Source organism: Etheostoma cragini, chromosome 11 (assembly GCF_013103735.1).
Source record: "Etheostoma cragini isolate CJK2018 chromosome 11, CSU_Ecrag_1.0, whole genome shotgun sequence".
Lineage (NCBI taxonomy): Eukaryota > Metazoa > Chordata > Actinopteri > Perciformes > Percidae > Etheostoma > Etheostoma cragini.
The window spans coordinates 21,690,866-21,714,194 of record NC_048417.1 but is presented as its reverse complement, the minus strand read 5'-3'; the positions used below and the strand labels follow the sequence as shown (position 1 = coordinate 21,714,194).

Here is a 23,329-nt window from a genome sequence, read left to right as displayed (position 1 = left end):
CCCTTTTGCACTCTACCAAAGTTAGTAATCTCACGTCAACACTGACGTCCTAACAACTGCTCTTTACCAAACGCACAGACAAGAATTAAGCTACAACAGAGGCCTCCTTTGTCGTAAGCCATTTAACAATGGAGAGCTGGTCAAGACCGTAAAACAATTATGACATCAAAAACTGCAACAGCCGGCCCAGCAGCTGTGATGAGTAGGACCAAGTCATCATCAGAAGATGGCTTAATGAGCTCAACTCTGAATTCCAGTAGTACTGTTAATGCTTTTAACGCCAAAGTGGGTCTGTGGTCTTCTCAATTTTAAAAAGGTAATGGTAAACACATTAGACTACCCAAACTTGGAGCGTGGCAGAGAATGTGAGAGAAGCTCATGCTGAACAATTCTATGTCCAGTTGACGTAGAGTATATGTGAAAGGACATATATTAAATATAAATACATTTGCATATTAGGTTAGCTATAAAATATGGGCAAGAAAGCAAAAATCAATTTCACTCACGTGAAATACTTGTCAAGGTTTGCTCAAATTCAAGAGTTAATCAAATTCAAACATTAGCTTGCTAGTCTTCTGACACCACCACTCTTTAATCTTTAAGTACTAAACATGAGCAGTTTTTAAAATATTGGAAATTAGAGGGAGGACATGGACAGGAAGACAAAGATACGGTTGTGAATTATAGAGGCAGAAAAACAGATGAATCATCGTCTTGTCCTAACGTTAAGTCGTATTGGTTGGATTTGGAATAAAAAAACTTTCATTACAGCTGACACACTTGTTCTTGTTTACCAATATTTGTGGGGGTGGAATTGACTGGAACTTAAGCAGCTAAAAGGCTCTTCTTACTGAGCTATGTGCTTAGCAACTGTCAGGCGCATTGTAAGAGGGGCCCATTTAGAGATTGGGGAAAAAAAGACAGAACCATAATGGAGAGAAGTAGTCTGAATCTGTATCTAATGAGAGCCTTTGACTCACTGGAATGAACATTGCACACTCTTTCCAATTTCTTTTTTAAGCAGAATGTTTCTAAATGCAAGGATACAGGTTAGTGTTACACAAAAAAATAGAATCAGCATAACTAGGACATTTCCCCGTGTAAAGGTCTAGTGTTGGCATAATGCTTGTAATACAGTGAATACAGTACAACTACAATATTACGTTACATGAAGGTGGAAGGTCAGAGTTGGGAATATATGATTTTTCATTTAAGATTAAAAATGTCCCCACTTTTCCTTGAACTTATAGTCTCATGACATGATGTTTGCTATTGTCAATCTTCCACAAAATGAAAAATGTGTTATAAAATAACTACAGTATGTCTTAAATGGAAGGAAGAAGGTAAGGAAGAAAAAAGACACAAGGTGAACAGCGATAGATAATGACCAAAGAACATTGTTACTTCATATTATAAAGCTGTGGTAGGCAACTTATGTTGGGTTTTTGTTAGGCAAAAAATCCATTCCAACATGTGCCCAGAAATCCTTTCCCATCATAAACACAACTTTAGGGATTAATCAAACAAACGTAAGCAGACAGTTGCAGAACCTCAGGATGTTCTAAATCTGAGGCCCCATGCTATTTCATTCAGCATCACACTAAAAAATGCCATTAGTATTCAATGACTAACTGTATATGAACAGACATATCTAAGTCCAAAGTACAGGACAAATTAGATGAAGGCTTTTCATTATAATTAAATCCTATAATAAAGGCTGTGTCACACCGCCCACTATAACAATTGGCTTCCATACCCTCTGTGTAGGACTGTGTGTACGCAAATGTGACAACAACACCCTGTTGATTTAGTTCCCTTCTCCTAAGGGAGAAAGTCTGTTGTTGGCTTCCAAAATACACCCACCCACAAGCACACAATGCACTCACTTGGAAACAAACTTGTGGTGTGGCTTTTTTGTTTGATAATTGTTTTAAGGCAAACATAATTTTGCTAGCAAAGACAGCTAACCCATAACCATGAATCAATGAAACGGTAATGGAGCCATGGGAGAAAACTACAGTGGCAACATTGCATGAGGAACACTCTCTCTCTCTCTACACTTAAGTTCCCATTGCTTTTACTTTTCATAGTCATTCAGCAAATCCTATACAAAAAAATAAAAACGTCTTAAAGAGAAACAAACAAACCAATAAAAGTAAAATTGAATTAGTTTGCCGTCGGCTCACCTACGTAACCATTACTTCTCCCTCTACACTTCCCAGAGAATGCCAGTCAGGTAAATAATCGCCTCTGCTTTAATTAATAAATGCATCATCCTTAATGAGTGGGGCTTGTTAGGCACTGCGGCAACTGCCGCTGGTCGGTTTTTCTTTTGATTTTTTTTTCAACTTTCAAACTTCAAACTTAATTTCCACCTCTGAAGCATGCTAATTGCTCTCCCTCTCAGCTTTATAAACAACAACAACAACTACAACGTTTTCTCATTTGTAGGCAGAGAACGGTGTAATGTGTGGCTATCGATCGCAGGGGAAAGGAGATTGCCCCTGGCTGGTCAAAAACCAAATGACTTTAAGATCTAAATTAAAGTGGGCCAGGTATAACTTTGGATAAACACACAGTGGATACACTGACAAAGGCTCTGCATCTGAATCATTCAATATTGATCTTAGTATTATTTAGTAGTATTTTGTTGCATAAGTCTCATACTCATACAACTTCAGTGTAACTTCCCAGAAGGAATTTAAAATCAACTACTGAGTAGAGGTACACATTTATGATTATTTTCATTATCAATTAATGTGACAATGCTCAATCGTTTGGTCTGTAAAATGTTAGAAACTATAATGGAAACAAAAGGACTCTAGATTCCTAAAATATTAATATTAGTATCAAGTCACACAATTTTCTGACAATCGGCAAATTGATTTATCAACTAATCAGCTCTACAGTTAATTTAATGCTGTGTTGCCTAGAAAAGTGGGTGATTTTGTGTTGTTCTGTTGGATTCCAAGTTAAAGAGGACTTATGAAAAACTCAGTTGTCTATTGCTTGTGCACATACATGGGATTCAACAAGCCATTTAAATGTGGCTCCCTTTCTCATGTAACATGCAAGCATGTTAGAATATCCCACTCCACATCTGAGTCTCTCCACCCACAGCTTGAGAACTACCTTTGTTAAATGACCCATATTTTTCTCACAAGTCAATCAGAGAAGACTGGGCTTATTGGGAAAGGGGCTCGAAGAGACAGGAACTGAAACGGAATGTTTCAGATTCAAGTATATTCAGATAGAAAGTATGAGAAAAACAAAGTGTTTTTTTAATACATTAAAGCATGCAATACAATACAGCTATTACCAGAAAATGAACATACAGTATATAGCCTTTAAACTATAGTCACCATGTCACTAAACTGTTGTTACAATCAACGTAAAGACAAATAATTGTATGTTAACTTTTAAAGACACTATACATGTCTTCATTCCATTCCATAATACAATGCTCTTTTCACCTCTTATAATTAAAAAAGCTTTTGGGAGGCTACAGGCACGGCAAACCTCAGCTGCAAGGCTTTTTACTAAAACATGACGGAATCACATTAAACCAGAGCCATCAAGCTTGGGACGATCTGCCTATGGAGATCTTACTTCTATCAAATGTTTTTTTCTAATTCAATTTTTGTCTTCTCCCTTCTATGTTACTTGTTTTTTTATGAATAAGAAATGGCAGTCCATGTAATGGTATAAAGAACAGAGGAGTAACATTATACAAGTGGAAGGTCAAGAAGACTAACGTCTGCAGTGAGTGATAGCCTGCTGGCCCCACCTGTTAATACAACATGCTGTGATGACACAGCGTTCTCTAAGAAGAGATCACTTATTAAGTTCATGCATTGACATAGTTATTGCATTTCAAAAAGGATTTCATGGAATGTGGATTCTTTTAAGTTGAACTGACCTCTACTGTACTTCCTGATGTACGAGCACACAACGTATTTCTCCTACTCAACACCAAGGACTCGTGATCTGGTGTGTTCTAACTCCTCTTAGTGATGCCCATTAATGACACACACACACACACACACACACACACACACACACACACACACACACACACACACACACACACACACACACACACACACACACACACACACACACACACACACACACACAAACACACAAACACACACACACACACAGCCCAGTTCTTACGATAGGTCTCCTCCTCAGCTTATAGAACCACTGAGTAGCTTGCTACCAATGTGTAGACAAAGAACACAAAAAATGATTTATTTAGTATTTCATAATGAGGTTTGACAGTATCCCTGTAGAGAGAAATTGACATTTCTTGTTAAACTATAATGTTCTACAATTAACCGATGCCTTTTTTCAGAGCAAATTAGACTCATTTTGGTTGCTCAGGGTGATTTAATTTCATGTCAAGAGCCATGAAAAGCTTAAATGTAAGTGTAACAAGAGCCACTGAGAGTAATAAAGTTACTTAAAGAGACTAAGCACTGTGTGTGTGTTTTCAAAAGACACACTGAACTCAAAGATACCTTTACTGCATCCCTAAAAGACTAATGATTAAGCTTTTTTTTTACTGGATGCTTTTTGAAAGAGAAAAACAATGAAAGGATTTTCTAAGTCCAAATGAGCATGAAGTCGCCTGACTACTGTAAATCCCTACAACGCTTTCATATTCACTGACAATAACTGATACGAATTCTAAATTTTCAATGATGCAAACTCTCAGTTCAGGAGGGTTGAATATATTAATGACAAAAAAGTAGTATGTGTGTATGTATATTAAGGCTGGGCAAGTTAACGCGTTATTATCGCATTAACTAATTAATTAATAAACGCCAAATTTTTTTTTATCGTGCGTTAATGCAGTTTTTATTATGTCTTTATTACTGTAAAAGTTTGTTGCTCACAGGCTTTGTAAATACTGCAAAGTTGAATTTTCTTATCACCGGAGTACTTCCAGTTTGAAATATCACCTTGACAGTTGATACCAGCAAATCATTCAACGAGACACACAGTGGCTATGTTACATGCAGCGTGGGGGGGTAGAGATAAACAAAGGCAAGAGACGCTAACAAATGCCATAGCAACGTGGACAGCTACAGACTGCAGGCCCATTAGTGGACAAAAGTCTGAGAATTGCAATGACGACGGCAGGTATGAGATTCCCTCAACACGCACCATCACAAGAAAAATACACGAGTTGTATAAAAAGGAGAGGACTGCAAAAGTAACCACGTTACAACACGCAGCCTAGGGACTACTGGACTCACTGGGGACTACTCACTGGGGACTACTCACTGGGGACTACTGGACTCACTGGGGACTACTCACTGGGGACTACTCACTGGGGACTACTGGACTCACTGGGTCCAGAATTATCTCAAAGTTACAGTGCATTATACTGATGAAAAGTGGGCGCTGCATTCACGTGCTCTTACTGGACTGAAAACAGAGGAGAGACATTATGCTGAGACATGCGCGGGACACTTTAGTGAAGTTGCACAGCAGTGGAATGTGTCAGATAAAGTCCCCGAAGTTAGCCCAGATAGTACGAATAGATACAAAATCTGATCACTGCTGCGAGCCTTCTGCCTTCTGATCATGTCCCCTGCTTTGCACACGGTCTCCAGCGTTCTGTCACAGTGTCCCTGCTTTACAGCGCGTTTGACAATGCACTGAAAACATTAGCACTGATATACCGTATGAACAGCTAAAACCAAAGAAAACATTAGCAGCAGAGAAGAAGAAACATATTGCCAGTGTCTGATTGATAAAAAGATATGCCAAAACAATGACACTCCCAGAATTACAAGAAATTCTATCTGACAACCAGAAACATATGTGTAACACCTGGATGACACCTTATAGCTGATTTCTTGTCAGCCCAATAATGATGTACCTGTTAATACAGACGTTCTTTTGAGGTTCTTCCAGCATGACTCAGCCAGACTGAGCTCAGAAGTGTATGTGTGACGAGGTTATTAGGATTCTGAGATTTTAAAAACAGTGCCTGCAGGATGACAAGTGAGTAAAAGCTCTACTTATCTCCTCTGTAGCTGTATCCTCTGTGAAAAGAGGATATCAGTCGATCAGCTCAATGCCTACGGGAGACATTCACGTCAAAGAGCACCTTGTGACTGACAGCTAAAGAGACATGATCCCTATCCAAACGCAATAAAAGCAGTGATCATTCGGATAGGTGCTGATGGGGAATAAGAAGCCTCACAAATGCTTGGCACACTTATACAAATATCTAATGGAAAGACAACCTGATGTTGGACAGACTGATGAAAGGAACAACTTTAAGGACAGGGAAGACCATGAAGCTATTTACCTGACCTACATGTCTGCAGACTTCCTTTTCCATGTGTATGCAAATGTATGTGAGGGTCTGAGCTTACCCTGTGTGCATTGTTTTCATGTCCTCTGCGTCGTGGGTCCAGTTCTTCATAAGGCGGCACTATTCCTTCTCTCCTTGCCTGCTGGTATTCTCTTCTTAGCTGCTGGATTCTGTCCACACTGCCACACACAAGCAAACGTGCAACTCATTTCATTAAAGCATTTACACCTTTGAAGACCTTTTCCCATTGGACACAAAGCCACTAAATCTGGCTTTTGTCTTTAGTGGTGAAGTTTACAATCATTCCCAGGACAAATGACTCAATATTAGTCACCAGCAGTGGTGGAAACATGACATTCGGGTGGACACGCTAACACGCGTGCCTCCTCTTTGTCCCCTCAGCCACAAATTGTGTCCGTCTCTGTCCAAGAAAGGCTTGAACATTGTTCCCAATGGCCGAGTTTGAAAGAAAGAGTGAATATGTAACAGATTTAGAAAAGAATCAACCCCTGTACAATTTGTCAATAGCCTCCGTGCTGCTTTCTAGTGTTTTCTAACCCGGTTTTCCGGCAAGTTCATGAGGTCGAGCGTGATACACCAAAAAAACTCAAAAAGGCATGCTCGTCCATTTGCAATGGGAAAATGCCTAATGTATAAATCCTAAGTCAAAAATAAGTGTTTAACTATTGTAAATATTTGTACAGTACAAAACCCAATTCTAGACATGGGCAAGCATTACTGTTTTTCACACTTTGGAGGAAAACCTGTTATATCAGATAACTCTACTCAGGTTCATTTATGTCCAGCTATCACAGATGACAGTGACAATGGTGTAGAACGGGGAAACATAGAATTAAATAATTTACATAAGCATGTTAATAAAGGCTTAGCAACATGCTAGACAAATATGATGCAGCACTTTAAAGTAGCTAATCAATTAGCACGACTGATCAACACATCTAAATATAGTTGAATAGTTGCCTTCAAAATGATAACATTAACATAAAGTAAGAAAAAAATGAAATGTGAACAACTTTCAAAACACGGCTTCTCTATCCTTACTTTCTTCTCATTCATTCTCTTAGTTTTCTCTCACCCTTTCGCGTCCCTTCCTCTCTCTGAAGCCATACACTCAGAGAGCTGTGTGAATGACTATATTAGCTGCAGCACTAAAAACACATTATCCTCGGTCTTGCATCACAAATCATGTCGAGTGCATGTGCTCTTAACCTCACGTAACAGAAAAACATTGACTTTATTTAAAAGTCCTTTTGGTAGTACCTCCATCCACCAAACCACTTGTGTCCTTCTTTGTGTTAAACGTGTTTTAAATCCATTCATCATCACTTTAAGTTTTAGTGTTAACTTGTGAAAATGTTTAAGATATAACGCACTACCTTTCACTCATTCTTTTTTAATATGAACTTCACTGGAGGATTGGGAGAAAAGCTATATATGTACAGTATACAAGTATTTTGTAGATTAATGCATTATTACATTATACATTATTACTGAAACAAATCTAGTCTCAGCCTGTGTGCTTGTATGTTCAGGTCTTGTTCATTTGTGCTCCATATTCTAGCCTACAGGGGTAAGAGAGCTGTGTCATCTACTGTGCAAAGAGTACATTTGGAGCAGGATTAAAATCAGATGCTAACTGCACTCAATGACTGAGCTAAACACATTTATTTGTCTTGAGAGCCCTATCACCTTTGCAGTTATGTTTTTCCCGCTCTCTTCATTAGTTTTATTTAAAGTTCCCATGACATGGTGCTTTTTGGATGCTATAGGCCTTAGTGGTCCCCTACTACCATATCTGAAGTCTCTTTCCTGAAGTTCAGCCTTGGTGCAGAATTACAGCCACCAGAGCCAGTCCCACAATGAGATTTTCTCAGTATGTGCCATTTCTGAGTCTGTAGCTACTGAGGACAAGAGGGGGCAAGGTGGAGGCTGGTGGTGTGGTCTTGACCAACTGCCACTTTGCTTATTTGAAAGCCATGATGTCTCTCTCTTGCTTTGGGCGGGCCAAATTCTCTGGGTAGGCAAAGCAGAGAAAGGGGAGGTAACCTTGCCCCTTATGACCTCATAAGGAGCAAGATTCCAGATCGGGAATCCTTTGAGTTTTCATTTTCTCAAAGGCAGAGCACGATACCCAGCGCTCGGTTTACACCTATCACCATTCCTAGCCACTGGGGGATCATAGGCAGGCCGGGGGAATGCATATTGATGTTAAAAAACTCATAAAGTGAAATTTGTATGCCATGACATCAACATTAGCTGTTTTATTCGATAATTTTATCAAGTAAATCAGTGTCATTTTATGTTTCAATCACATTCATCACCACCTTATACTGCACATCAACATGGGGAGTTTAGTGTATCAGCATGTAAAAGGCAGAGAAATACCATAATGCATCACAAACCAAACACAAAATAAAGTGTCAATACTCATTAAAGTGAATGTCTCTTAACACTCCTATTGCACACACACACACACACACACACACACACACACACACACACACACACACACACACACACACACACACACACACACACACAACCCTTTGGTCCATTTATTTGACAGAGGGTTGGAGCACACAGTCGCAAACAAAGGGTACTTTAAACGATTTATCACGCCGCATAAAAGGAAGAGGGTGGGCTCAAGAAGAATAACATATGATAAACAAAAAGGAACACAACACTTACAAAAACATATACACACACACACACACACACACACACACTTATGCATATAGTTCCATGGACACAGACTGAGGAAGCTATTGATTCACTTCATAAAAACAAGTTAGCCAAAAAGAACAGACTTGTATGGCACCTTTTAACAACCTTGTGGTCATTAAACACCAATAGGGTTGGTTCATGTCTCATTGCCTAATAGCATTATTCTGTGCTTGTGTGTGATACAGTAGATGACTCTGTATCTAAAACATGTTTGCAACTCTCTTTTCTTAATGACTTCAATCTCATATCAAGAATACCTATGGCATTAATCTTAAAACATGTAAGTGTTATATTAAGAATACAAATAAGAAGTGGTGTATAAAGCTTATATGTTTCAAAATAAAAGCAAAAGTCCAGCAACAGACTACTCTCTCTCTCTCTCTCTCTCTCTCTCTCACACACACATATGCGGACATACACAGGAAGATTAATCTGTTCTTGCTCTGTCACACCAATAATAATTCTATAAATGTTTAAAATCAGAATCAAAAACTCAGCCTAGCTGTTAATAATGCTGCTATTAATAATTGAGGATTCTGTTCCATTAATAACATTGTAAGATACGCTATAAAATAAATCAACGTCCACAGCAAAGGAATATGTCCTTGTCATCAAAGACTATAAATATTTACAAGCCTGGTTATAAGGAAGGTGCAGCCTTAAAATCGGTTTTCTGGCTGGCTTTTAATCAGTTTAGTGATCTTTTTGTCATTTAGGCCATCTAAAGGCAAAACCCCACTCTCATGTATATCTAACTTTCATATTTAATGTTGGGATGTGACTTCTGTTAGAGCCTGTTTGAACACAGTCCATTCAGGATTTTTTTTTTTTTACAATGCATAGGTTTAAATACCCTGAAAGATGCTTAGCATATTTCCACTCTAATGCTCACATTAAGTGTGTACCTTGAAAATGCATTATCAGCCTTGTTCACTTTAAGATGAGACACCAGGGCTGGTATCTAAAAGGAAAACACAGTGATTTCCAATATCCACCTGATGAACTATTGGGGTTTCCCTGCCATAAGAAAGATGTATAAAGTACACAAAGAAAGACAGGGACAGATGGATACAATAGAAAATGGTGAGACAAGGAAAAAGCCAAAAGGATAGACCAAGCATGTTTTTTAGTGCTCTCTAACAGATGACTTTGAGCTGAAAGGTTTCATAAATCTGACACAAAATGGCCAAAGGACTATGGTGCAATCTGCCACACAAGCAGCAACACACACGTAAGCTCCCAGACGCACACACACAGGGATAGACAAACACACAGGTGATGTGTGGTCTTCTCTTAGATGTGGCACAGGGGAATATGTCATTCAGACTCTCAGCTCAGTCTGATTTATCACGTTTCAAATGTGTGTATGTGAGAGTGTGTGTTAGTATGTGTGTAGATAAATGAGAAGCCACACAATATTAAACTGAATACAGGAACCCATTAAAACCTTTTTGTAAGGTAGTCTAAGGACATCTCTTGCATGGATGTAAAGTGTCACAACTCAGCATCAGAGGAAGTACCATTGTGATTTACTTCCCAGATGTTAAAATGTGCATGCGAGAGAGACGGAGTGTGTGTCAGTTTTGCATTCTTGGTAGGAACAAAGACAAGAAAAGAATAAAAAATGCTACCCACTGGCAGAACTGTTGACCTTCTGAAAAAAAAGTCAAGCAGTAGAAGCAGGATTTCCTTTCATTAGCACAGACACAAAGTCATGATAGCCATTTAGAAAAATCCATAAAGCTTGAAAACATAAACTGCAATTGATTTAAAAGCTTAAGAGATGGTACACACTGTATATAAATGGAAAGTAGGACATTTGTGACTTTGCATCCTGCTGCTGCTAATCAAAGCAGCAGACATAGCTGCTGCTTGAGAAATGTCAGAGCTACAGATTAGCTACGCCTTTTAATGCAACAGGAAGTAAACATTGACCCCCTGTGAAATGTTTAATAAGGGAGTAAACTTAAAATCTTTCTAACCACTGATACAAATTGCATGAATTAACTGAATTATACATAATCCCGTAATTCAATTAAATATGACTTAAATATACAAGTCATTATTCATGTTGTTACACAACACAAAGAATGAGTTAGTATTTGAACTAGTCAAACTCATGAACGAACAGTCTCAAAATAGGAATGATCACATTATTTTTGGGCTGTTTTCATCTGCTGGCAATGACAGGAAACAAAGCACAGTCAATAGCTCTGAGGGAACATGTAGTTTCATATTGACTGATGGCAACAAGAGGGAGTTGTAGTCCTTTTTCCTTTGCACACGTCCACAGATGTGTGCTGGCCTGTGTGTTCTCCCTGGTGTCTAGCTGTAGAGTAGAGGATCGTTATCCGCTGTGTCTCACAAGGATAGACCAGATCACAACACCGGACACAGGTCAATGCCTTATCTCTCTTACTCTCTGTGTCTTGTATCTGTGTTTCACTCGGCTGCTTGATCTCACTTGTAGACACACACACACACACACACACACACACACACACACACACACACACACACACACACACACACACACACACACACACACACACACTATTACTGCAAGTAAGAAAAACAACTTAATCAATGTGAGTTATTGTCCATCATGTGTGTTGACATGGCTATGAGCTTTCTATATATTAGATGTTCTCTAATGTAGACATTTCTATGATGCATTCAATTTTCTTTTCACGTTTTCCTTCACTGTGACTCATTTAGCGCAGTAAATATTCACAGTTCCCTCACTCATTCTCCACAATCTATTTTCAATTTCTCGCATATCCATCCATCCTTTTCCTGCTCTCTCACTCCTCATTTTGCCCTCCACAGTTTATGCAGGTAATCATCTCCGCTGTCATTTACATCCCTACCTTGATACCATCCATCTCTCCTTCCCTCCCACTCCGTCTTAATCTCTTCATCATCGGCTTATCTCAATCTCCTCTGCCCAGCCTCCCTCTTGCTTCCCTCCATATCTCCCTTGCCGCGCTCTTCATCATCTTCTTCCTCCTAATCGCCCAAGCTTGAGCTCAGCTCTAATTAGCTGATGTCTCTGCTAATGAAGTCTGACAACAAAAGATCACCAGTGCTGGCAGGTGGGTCAGACGCAAAAAAAAAGACAGGGGCCAGAATAGAGAGAAAGGGTCAGAGGGAGAGGGGAGAAAGGGTGTCAAAGAAAAAGTAATACAGAGCTGTTGTGTATGTGGAGTGTATGAGCTGTCAGGTAGCTCCGTTGCTTTCTTCTCCTCAACAGGCTAACAGGAAGTGACACATGTTTTCAAAATGCATCTGACAGAATATGACACTGCTCCTTACGTGGCACCGTCAAAGCACGGGGAGTAATTAGCGTTCTATCGACTGCTATGACATCAATCAGACTAGCTGTCTAAAAGCCGGCGTGTGCAAGAGAGACACTTAAGGGGGCAAAGGAGGCCGGCATCCTATCCTCATGATAATCAGTGTGTGTGTGTCTGCTGTACAGTCTGAAAATTGTCTGGCATAACATTATTTAGACAAGCCTTCTATGTGTGTGTACGTGTGTTTGACAGCCAGAGAGAGAGAGAGAGAGAGAGGGAGCGCAACAGGTGGTACAAAATCATGTAGGCAGCCTGTCTGGCTCATTCCCCTTTGACTTTAACAGCCATGTGTGTGTGACAGGAGGCCAATTTGCCTAATGCGTCTGCCAACCACGATAGCTGTGGATGGCATCTCTCTAAAGCCGGACACAAGGGCTGTTCCAGGAGAGTTACTTGCAGCACAGGTTTTAATTTATAGTCTATCAAATTAGATTTGTCTGGTTAATAGTTCTACAGCAAAAGCAGACAAATGACATCATTATGACAAAGAACCACGGGAAGGTTTGCTGTGTCTAACCACCTAACAGGAGACTACTGCCTTGCTATGGCTTCTTTTAGTTCTTTCATTCAGTGTGATACAGAGAGACGCAACAAACGGAAGATCTGGAGTGGAGATGGCTTTGCATCTTGACAAATAAGCACAGAATAAACAGCCTTGTGAAAATGTGTAGCAAAGTTATCCCTTCTATACAGGGCCAGAGCCATGAGGAAAGCCAAAGTCTTATGAATACAGGCGGCTGCCATCTGGTTGCAGGTACATTGAAGAAGGTGTAAAACAAGATATTTAAGACCTAATATGTCATAGCTACCATTAGTCTTATTATTACCTTGATGTAAGTTGTCCCGTATGAATATGAATGTATGTTAAGTTATGTTTTGTATGAATGCATTTTATTCTCTGCTGCCTGTGAAACAAATTGCCCCACTGAGGGCTAACAAAGATTACTTAACGCTTAGATGTACTGTATGTTGATAAAAAGGAGACAATTACTGAACTGTTCTTCACAATGCCTTATGTTGTCTTCACTCTCAACAATTGCTATTGGCATGAAAACTTGCAAGAGGAAACACAAGGAGCCCAAGCTGATCAATCAATCCCAGTGTATATAGTCTTCCCAAGGTATCCTCTGCAGCCTTTTTAACTGTCTCTGCACTTTTTTATATTCCTCTCCTAATTATACAACAAAAGCTGTTGTTTGACATTGCCTTAAAAATATAGGCCTACTATACAATGTTCTGTGATCTGCTGCCCCACTTGGCAGTACAACACTCTTAGTCAGAGCCTTCCTAAGCCATTAATAGAATAAGCATTTTTCTGATTCATCACCAGCAGGGTAAGATTTGTCCTCTGCATTTAACCCATACATAGAAGCAGTAGGCAGCTGCAGGATCCCAGGGACCAACTCCTAATTTTTGCGAGTGCCTTTTTGGTCAGGGGACACTAACGAGCGCGCTGACAGGAGCACTAACTTCTATTTGGTTGTTAGAGGAAACCGGAGCACCTGGAGGAAACCCATGCAAACACAGAGAGAACAAGCCAACTCACACATCGATCCCCAGGACTCAGCACTGCTTACTTGCTGTGAGGTGACAGTGTAAACTACTGAGTCACTGTGCTGTCTATGTGGGGAAGGTTAGAGAAATATTATGGTTAATATTTGTCATTAAGTATTTCAATCAAGCAAAAAAAATAGGCTATCAGTTTTTTTTTTTAAACAGAAAGAAAAAAAGTTGTAGTTTCAGGCTTACAAAGAACATCAAATTAACAGTTGTATCTACAAACAAATTGATAGAGTTCAGACTATAGCGTACAAACCATAAAGTTACAATTTAACTTTAAAAATAATATATATATACACTATATAATATTAACAATGTTATGGCTTTCGCCACAGTCATGTCCATATTTTACTTTTGTACACATTGTGGAAAGTGTAACCTAAACATCTACCATTACCAACTGAACTTGTTTATCAACGCCGTTTCGCCTCCATTGACTTACATTACCTTGCGATTGCGTATGTATTTACGCCGTAATGAGTGGTATGAAAGGGGGAAAATCCGCATAGGGAGGTTGGTCAGATGGGTAAAAACACAGGACTTTCACCCAGGAGACCGGGTATCGTGTCCCACGTGTGACATTTCCTTTGTGTCCCACGTGTCACTTCCTAAAGTCAGCTATCACTTTCTTCTTTTCCTAAACCCAACTGGTTCTTCCTTTCCCAAACCCAACCTGTCTGCTGTATATGGCGCTCAAAATGCGGACACATAACACCACACTTGGCTTTAGAAAAGCGGCCTGTATGTTTACACGATTACACGTCAAGTGTAGAAAGTGGCGTGTATGTTTACGTCCGCTGTATACAGCATAGACATACACGCGGATAGCTCAAAATGCGTACCTATTACATACCACTTGGCTCAGAAAGTGGCTTTGTATGTGTATGCAAGGTCATGATGTCATGTTGACCATTAGGTTGTTTTACACTTCATTCTAGCTAGACTAAGAATCTCTTCAATCCCTCTAGACCGTTTGAGAAGTCCCTCCAGCCCCTACCTTTACTTCATATGACCTGATCTCTCCAATACTCTCTGTCAAATCTTCTTTGCTGGTTATACAAATATTTGCTGGCCATGTGAACTTAAGCAAGATATTTTTATTAGATTTATTTAAGCAAAAAAACGCCTTTAGTTTGAGGAGAATAATTTTACTCAACCTCGTGCATAACACCTAACCCTAACCTTACCCAAAATGATTTGGCCTGATCTTCATCCCCAAACCTGAATTTTAATCTATCTGAAAGGTGTGACGACAACTTTAAGAATTAATGATGTGAACAGAAATCTGTAGCCCTAATATAAACACTTGTGAATGTCCTAAATTGTTTATGATCCAAACTTATAGTGAGCAAAGCATGTTGCGCACACTAGACTTGGATTTACTGTGATAAGACAAACCTCACGTTGATTATATGGATGTGAAAACATATAATATCTCTTGGCTTTCTGTTAAAATAATTACGGCAATACCATTCACTTACCCTCTCACACATGGGGAAAGAGCACACTGAGAAGTTATGCACTGTGTATAAACCATAAAACTCCCCACCAAATAAAATCTGATCCACACAAGTTGCACACAAAAACAGAATGTACATGTTGCTTAGCTACGAGTGACCACAACGGAAATGTTAATTAAATTTACTCTAATACTACTGTATGAAAGGTGTATAAGATAAAAGAGTAAACGAACAACAAATACCCATATAGATGGAAAATAACGTGACAGATCCGTCCCTGAGCATGTATCTTTTGTGTCAACTTTGAGCGCCATCTGTTTGTGTGTCCTTTTAAGAGCCTGAGTCTCTGTGTCCATGTGTCCTTTTACCGTGTACGTGACCCATTGTGAGCGGATGTACTTTGCATGGAATTTATTTTTCATTGAAAAGTACTTGTGAAAATACAAGAGACGGAAATCATAAATGAGAGGAAGAGAGTGCAACAGGGGGAAGAGAGACCTAGAAAGGGTATATTCAAGGGAAAGAGAGGAAGGAAGAGGAAGGAATGGAGCGGTCGAGTGCCTCTTGAGAGCTTTCTCTTATTAGCCAGGCTGAATCACACGCTTTGAGTCCGGAAAACACACACTGTGGGCCTTTTTCTTGTCCGTCCTCATCCCGTTCCCCACCCTCTTCTCATTCCTCTCTTTAAGTCCTCTACACATTCTCTACTCCCAGCATCTCCGTTTAGTTTCTCTTACTTTTCTGTACTCTCCCATCTCCCTTTCTTAGTCTAATTTGCCCTTTTAGTCCTGGCCATTCACTGACCCCCCTTCCTCATCCTCCTTGCATGTCCTCACTCCGTCCACCTTGCTCCCCAACTCATCTGTTGAATAATCCTAAAACATCCACTTAGCCTCTCTTCCCCTCTTAATCCCTCAAAACTTCTTCTTTTCTCCCTTTTGTTCACGTGTCGAGCCTCTTTTCTCATTCCTGCAATTATTTGGGTCCAATCATGGCTCCTTTCAGCCTGCAAAATGTGGACACTTTATTCTCTTTTGCAAAACATCCTCTTTTCTAAAAAAATTTTAAAGATTCTTTTGGGGCCTATTCTAAACTGGACAACTGAAAACCTGAAAGGGGAGAAAGAGGGGGGAACATGTAGGAATAAACCTCTATATATGGGCGCGCATTCTACCTACTGAGCTACCCGGGTGCCCCAAATCATCCTATATGCTCATCATATCATTTGTTTTTTGCTATAAACATGCACTCACCCTCAATCATTTTCTCCAAATCTCTCCAGCTCATTTCTCCATTTCTCTTTTCATTCTGTTCTTTTGTCTGATTTCGATGCTTTTCATACCCTTTATCCTGTACTCTGTATCCCTCTCTTCCTGCTTTTAGAATGAAATCCCCCTTTTCTTCAACACTTCCCCCTGCTAATTTGTTCCTTTTGCACTTAACACTCATTCTGGCTCTTTCTTCTCGTTTCAACCTTTCTTCTGTTTCACCCCCTCTCACATTTTCTTTCTTCCACTCCCATTCCTCCCCTTTATTCCTAATCCCACTTAACCTTCCATTTTACCTCCTTTTCGTTCCAAAACACTCCAAATGTCTCTCACATATCCGCCATGGTTCTTGCATCTGCTTGATCCTCTGGTTTTTTTAAATTGATAAATTCCACATTTGTTGTCCAAGTTTCCATTTATTTTGCATTTATATATATAAAGTAAAACTAGTTAGTAAAGATAAGAGAAATATTGTCTTCATTGTTAAAAGAAACTAACAGGCGGTAGGAGATGGAATGTTTTTTTTTAAGCTGCTTTCCCATTCAATGCATTTTGTTTTGTGGAGAGAACAGTCATTAATGCCCTCACCTGTCACAACGCCAAGGAGCTACATATGTGGATGTTGCAAAGAGACAGAAGGACTTTCATTCAATCCTTGTAGAATTAAATGTAAATGGACTGTTTTTACTGTATATAGCGCTTTCTAGTCTTAACGATTACTCAAAGCGTTTTTACAAAGTACAGGGACCATTCACACACATTCATACACTGTGAAAAGACTGCCATACAAGGTGCCACCTGCTCATCATCAGTGTCTTAGCCAAGGACACTTTGAGCAGGGTAAGGGATCAAACCATCATCCTTTGGATTGGCAAGCAGGCGCTCTTCCACTGAGCCACAGTTGGCCAAAAAGTGAGTTACTGCTCCTATCGCAGCTATTTGGCGTTAATGTGACCTCGGTTGTTTATTCAGTAATGCTAAGAAAGAGCTTTTCTTTGTGACTATAACTGAATGCTTATTTGCTCTATTAAAATGATCCACACAAAAAACAGTTTTTTTCATTGAAAAGTACTTGTGCAAATACAAGAGGCGGAAATCATAAATGTTTTTTCCCAAAGCTAGCGAAGATACATCCCTTAATACACACATACACACACACACTCATGGCCCCGCCCCCTCTACTCTGTGTGTGAGAAGTGTGCAAGATAAAGACAGCCAGTATGTATTAATGCATTAAAAAAAGGCTTGTGTGTGAGCTGAGAGAATGTCTGATTAATTAACATTGAGGCAAGAAAGCCTCTCCAGTGACCAGCCAAGCAATGCTAAATGCTCATATTTCTCTCGTGTATACAAGCTTCCTCTGTGTCTCTCATGGGCTCCATTTCACCATACTGACTATTAATGCACAATTTGGGAACAATGTTGTTTCCTTTCATGTACTCTGAGAAGTAAGACGAGCGCATTCTATGCAAGCTGAAATCTTTAGGTAAGGTACAGTTTGTGTAGAAATGAATACATTTGCCTCTGTGTAGCATTTTAGTAATAGAAAGAAGCTCACACGACTACATCTCACATTGTGTCACACTGACTAGTATCCCACAGGAAATATTTCTATACAGAAGAAGAGCCTATTACTATCTGATATAAAGCAGTCAGTGGGCAGCTGCTCTTCCAGCACATCCAAATTTACATTTTCTAGAGCAGTTTCTCACATCCAACATTCAGATCTAACATGTTGGATGTGATCGAGGGGTAAAAAGTGAACCACTCTGGGCATTTCTTTCTTTCATTCTTGACGGTATTTGCTGTCTACTTATCACTACAGTACCTCTCTCTCTCAAGCTTACTCTACTCTGGTCTCTCCAGACTGATTGTTTTCTAATTGGTGGAGTGCCAGAGGTCGTGGTTGTTATGGTAACCTGCAAGGGGCACTTGGACGAGTTAGGTAGTGGATGGGCGAGGGTGGGAGGGGCTACCCACTCAAGAAAACAGAGGGCAGCACTCATCCAAGGCTTGGGTGGTCACTTCAGAAAATGAACTGTGTGTGTGTTTGACATTTTAACTACCTCAGTTTTGTACATGCACCTAAGTGTGTAAGTGCGCAAGACCGAGGAAATTGTTCGCCTGAGAGGACAAGGGTGTGAGAAAGCTAGTGTATATGTGTATGCGTTTGTGTATGCATGTGTGTATGTGGAGGGTGGGTGAAGAATCCTGCCCTCCACTTGAACATTTTCTAAAGAGCTCCTTTGTTTGCGTCCTTTCCTCTCCCAGCCCGATTCCCACTGCGACGTCCTTCCAATGTGAGCCACTCAGGCCCTCCAATCGGTCCATCTGTGTTCTGAGATGGAAGAGGGCAGAGGAGCTGCAGAAGGGTGTACACCAGGAGAAAGACTGAACGTCCATGCTAAGCTGACTGAATTTGAAAATGCATCTTTCTTCTCACTGATTTAGTACTCCATGCTGACTTTTTAAGACGGTCTCTGGTGTAGGATAAATGTAAAGATGATGACATAAACCTCGTCAGGGAGCCCACATATAAAAATAACTGGCAAACAATAATGTGCCAAGTCATTGTTTTCACATAGCATTTTTTAAATTAGACACCTTTTTGTGGAGGTTGTCTCATGTAAAGGATGATGATATAGGAAATACCTACCTGTGTAATGGGTTTACTAAATGAGTCTGCATTAAACTCTTCCATGCATAAGGAACTGAGCTGGCAGTGCCCTTTAGAATTAAAGAGGGTGGGCTGGTTGAGAAGCAGACAGTGGGATATATTACTGTGCTGCGTGGTTAAATAACTGTCCTTCCATGATAGTGCTGTTTAAAGCAAACCACTGAACAGGCACAAACACGCACATGCAGCCAGCCACATAAATGTGTGCTGGGGAATTTAATTTACTGTATTTTAAGACCTACAGTATATATGGAAATTTCAACACGATGCTGTCAGCTGTCCGAAGGAACTGACATAATGTTTGAACTCCTGCAAAGACAATGAAAGTGTAGCAGAAGGCTGTGTGCAACCGTGTTGTCTATTTGAATCAACAATAGATAAAGTAGATGAAGAATTAAAAAAAAAAACTATATATATATATATCATTGTTATTCCAGACGCCTGTTGCTTCTCTATTGGAGTTGGTCAAAGCTTTTGACAAATTTAAGCATTATGGTTATTAGGGACAACAACTGAGTGCCTATTGATTGATAATGTGCACTTTGCTACACATGTATTGCAGAGATACTTGCAGATATGAAAGCATAGCATTTATGAGGTGTTTTAGTGTTTGGCTAAGAACCAGTTCCAGAGTAAAATCACTTTAGAGGCTTTTCAAATTGGTGGATGTGCACCAGTCGTTACAGAGCAGACTGCACGGGTAAGCAAAGGTAATAAAACAAATTGCATACTTCTGATTCAGAGTCAGTTCTGCTGTGTGTTAGTAACAGTCGATGGCAGGAAAGTAAAGGGAGGTAGCACAAATGAAACTTAACAACAGTCTAATCCGACTAATTCTATTTTAAGTTTATGTTTTTTACTTTGAATTCTTGTTCAATTAAGAAGGAATCAACATCTTAATGTGACAATGGTTTTCAAAGTAGCAAGGTGACAAGCCCTATACTAGAAGGTGAACGTAGCAACCGCCAAATTAACATCAAGGATTATGAAGTGTTGTGTCCTGAATGCTCCAGCTGATCTTATTTTTGAATCAAGATCCACTTTAAGTTATTAATACTTTCACTGAATCAATACATTTTTATTTGGTCAGCAACACTCACAGTTTACACACACACACACACACTCACAGTTTACACACACACACACACACACTCACACACACACACACACACACACACACACACACACACACACACACACACACACACACACACACACACACACACACACACACACACACACTGAAAGCGGTACATGCACAGAGAGCTTTGCACATTTGTGAGCTCCATGTTGTTGGTGTTTTTGTCACGGCATCACTTACTATACTTACTTTGTGTGTGTGTGTGTGTGTGTGTAAATCGGTTTGCTTGATTGCTTTTGCTGAGCTGCTGATGGAATGGAGTCCTTAGTGATTTTGTTTATCTCCGTCTCCAACATGCATACCGCGACTCCGGCCTCCCTTGACGCACAGTAATACCGAGTAACGCACACACAGACATTGCTGACACGGCTACCTTCTTTTTTTGGCACCATCGATTACTGTCAGCCAATACCTGGACTTGATTCTGTCTGCATCATCAGGTTTCAGGAAGTGATGATAAATGAATAGGTCTATCTGCCAGGACTGCTGTGGCCATGGATATAGGTTTCCAAAATCAAGACATTCTTAAACTTGTTTTACTTCTTTTATGGAAGGAATGAGGACATAGATGGGAAAACATGAGTTAATAAATACTGGATGAATTAAACTAAGTAGTCTCAAGCCCAAACTGGATAGGGCACTCTATTTCAGCAGCATTTACTTAAAGACAGTCGTGTCTCATTGGTATAGTTTTGGAAGAATCTGGCACTGCTTATACATCTCTGTTTTGGATTGGCTAAAATTGAACTAAGGTTTGAACTTAGCTAGATTCATTTCCCTTCCACATGATCAAAAATCTGAGCAATTTACTTTTAATAAAAATCTTAAAGAAGTCTACCCTACAAGCCAAGGTCAATATAGTCTATACTTTCCATAATGAAACACTATTTATGCAAAAAGGAAACAATTTGAAAAAAAAAGAAGCCAGAATCTCTTTGAAACCTGGAACTGTCCATCAAACAGGTTTTCTTCCTCGCCTGAAGACAGGTACATAAGTTAGGTGGATGTGTGTGAGGCTACCTATACTGTTAGATATATTCAGGAGTACGTGAGCTGTGACTGACATAATAAAGGTTAGGAGTAAGGATTGTGGAGCTGAGAGGAACACATGAACCCTGCAGGGATTTTATTGGGACACACACAACACACACACACAATATTGTGTGTATGTCAGTGGTAACATGAGTACACAAGCACTCACACTAAAGCTCAAAGCAAGCACAAACAATTAAATCTTTCCTTTTTTGTCTGTCTGTTTCTATCTCTCTCTTGTTCTCAAACACACGCAAGCAGGCACGCAAGCAGGCACGCAAGCAGGCACGCAAGCAGGCACGCAGGCACGCACGCATGCAGGCACGCATGCCTGAAGGGCTTTTTTTTTTGGAAAGGGAGGGTCCACAGTGTAATGTTTCGATATGCACTCATTAAAGCTAATTTGACTGGCAAAACAGTTAAAGTAAGTTAAATTACACAATAATAAAAGTCATAATTTTTAAGAAGTAATACGTTTTTTACTTTTTCCAACCATATATTAAAGCGTTAAAGTAGATTTCTATTGCAATAATAATGCAAAAATAGTAAGAGGAGAGAAACAGGCAGAGACCTGGGAGCTTTAGGCCTAGGCATAGCTCCAGGAAGGGGGCCCGGGTTATTTTGCAGGTTTCAAAAGACAGAACTAAGATGTTATAAGATCTTTTATATGCTAAAATTAAATTAATCAAATCGAATCAATTTTGCCACTGTGTGTCAAACTACTGAAACCAAACCTTATTGCTTTTGTTAAAAACATCATCTATCACCCTCAAGTACAAGGCTGGCCCTTCTAAGTATATCCTGAGAAGGTCATGGTCCCTTACCTGTCATTAGCAGTAGCAGAGACAGGAGGGGATGTAGTTCCAGCTCCCCTTGGTTTATTGACTTTGGCGTACAGCCTATCAAGGGGGTCACCATCAGGGATGGCTCCAGGGTCGTTACCATGATTTCCATGCCCTGGTAAGGTAGAACGGCCTTGGGGAGAAGGGGTGCCAGGATGGGTGTGCTGAATTGTACTGTAGGGAGGTGACTGAGAAGGTGGCAGCGGCATTGGACCCATTTCACGGTTCCTGAAGGACTGTATTCGGGCATAGTTGGGGTCTGTGTCGTCATCTTCAACATCCGGAAACGCTGAGCCGCCATCGCCACCTTGCTGGTCTCTGAGCCGTTGATCTCGCAGCTCAGGATGCCCTGCCTCAATCCTGACAGACAGATGGAGAGCCATATAAGACGTCCAGAAACATAGAGGTTGTTCATAATGGTGGAGTTACAGGGCTACCAAGGCTAACAAGGGCTACCTTTAAACAGAGCACAGTGCTACAGCATCAGTATAGAGCTCAGGAATGACTAGCAGGGAGAACAGAGGGATATAGGAATTGGAAAGATTGGGAAGATTGAAAAGAAAGATAAGCAATAAAAGAAAAGAATGGTAGATATGTTAATAAAGTTAACAATCATCTGTAATCAAGGATGAGAAACAAAGGTTTCCTTAACAAAAAATATCTATCTGAATATACAACGTATGTGCACATCATCAAAAGCTTCCTACCTTTCCCTCTCATCTTTCATCCTCTCGAACTCATGATCACTCAGAAGGCCTGACTTCTGTTGCTGGAGAGCTGTTTTTGAGTCCTTCTTCTCTTCTTTTCTCTTCCCGAATCTGGACAGAGAGAAGAAATGAAACACACAGAAAGAGACGGACATCAGACACAATGAGAGTTAATGGAGAAAACACATATATATATATATACACATA

The 23,329-nt window shown here is 40.0% G+C and overlaps 1 protein-coding gene and 1 long non-coding RNA gene across 7 annotated transcripts in view; both read right to left on the bottom strand.

Moving 5' to 3' along the window:
* The window catches only part of LOC117952448 (partitioning defective 3 homolog B-like), a 206,756-nt gene that overhangs the window by 46,321 nt on the left and 137,106 nt on the right, over window positions 1-23,329 (bottom strand). For 5 of the 6 annotated variants that reach the window (XM_034884748.1, XM_034884750.1, XM_034884746.1 and 2 more), the window contains 3 exons: window positions 23,123-23,233; window positions 22,398-22,775; window positions 6,396-6,516 (listed from right to left, as the gene is read on the bottom strand). In XM_034884748.1, the coding sequence (XP_034740639.1) occupies window positions 6,396-6,516; window positions 22,398-22,775; window positions 23,123-23,233 (610 nt within the window). The remainder of the gene's footprint in view (window positions 1-6,395; window positions 6,517-22,397; window positions 22,776-23,122; window positions 23,234-23,329) is intronic. The other variant, XM_034884747.1, reaches the window with a different exon arrangement.
* Window positions 11,496-14,763, bottom strand: LOC117952449. The gene is made up of 3 exons (XR_004658410.1): window positions 14,402-14,763; window positions 13,087-13,089; window positions 11,496-11,507 (listed from the first exon to the last, which is right to left on the bottom strand). It is a non-coding gene; the product is annotated as an uncharacterized LOC117952449 (long non-coding RNA).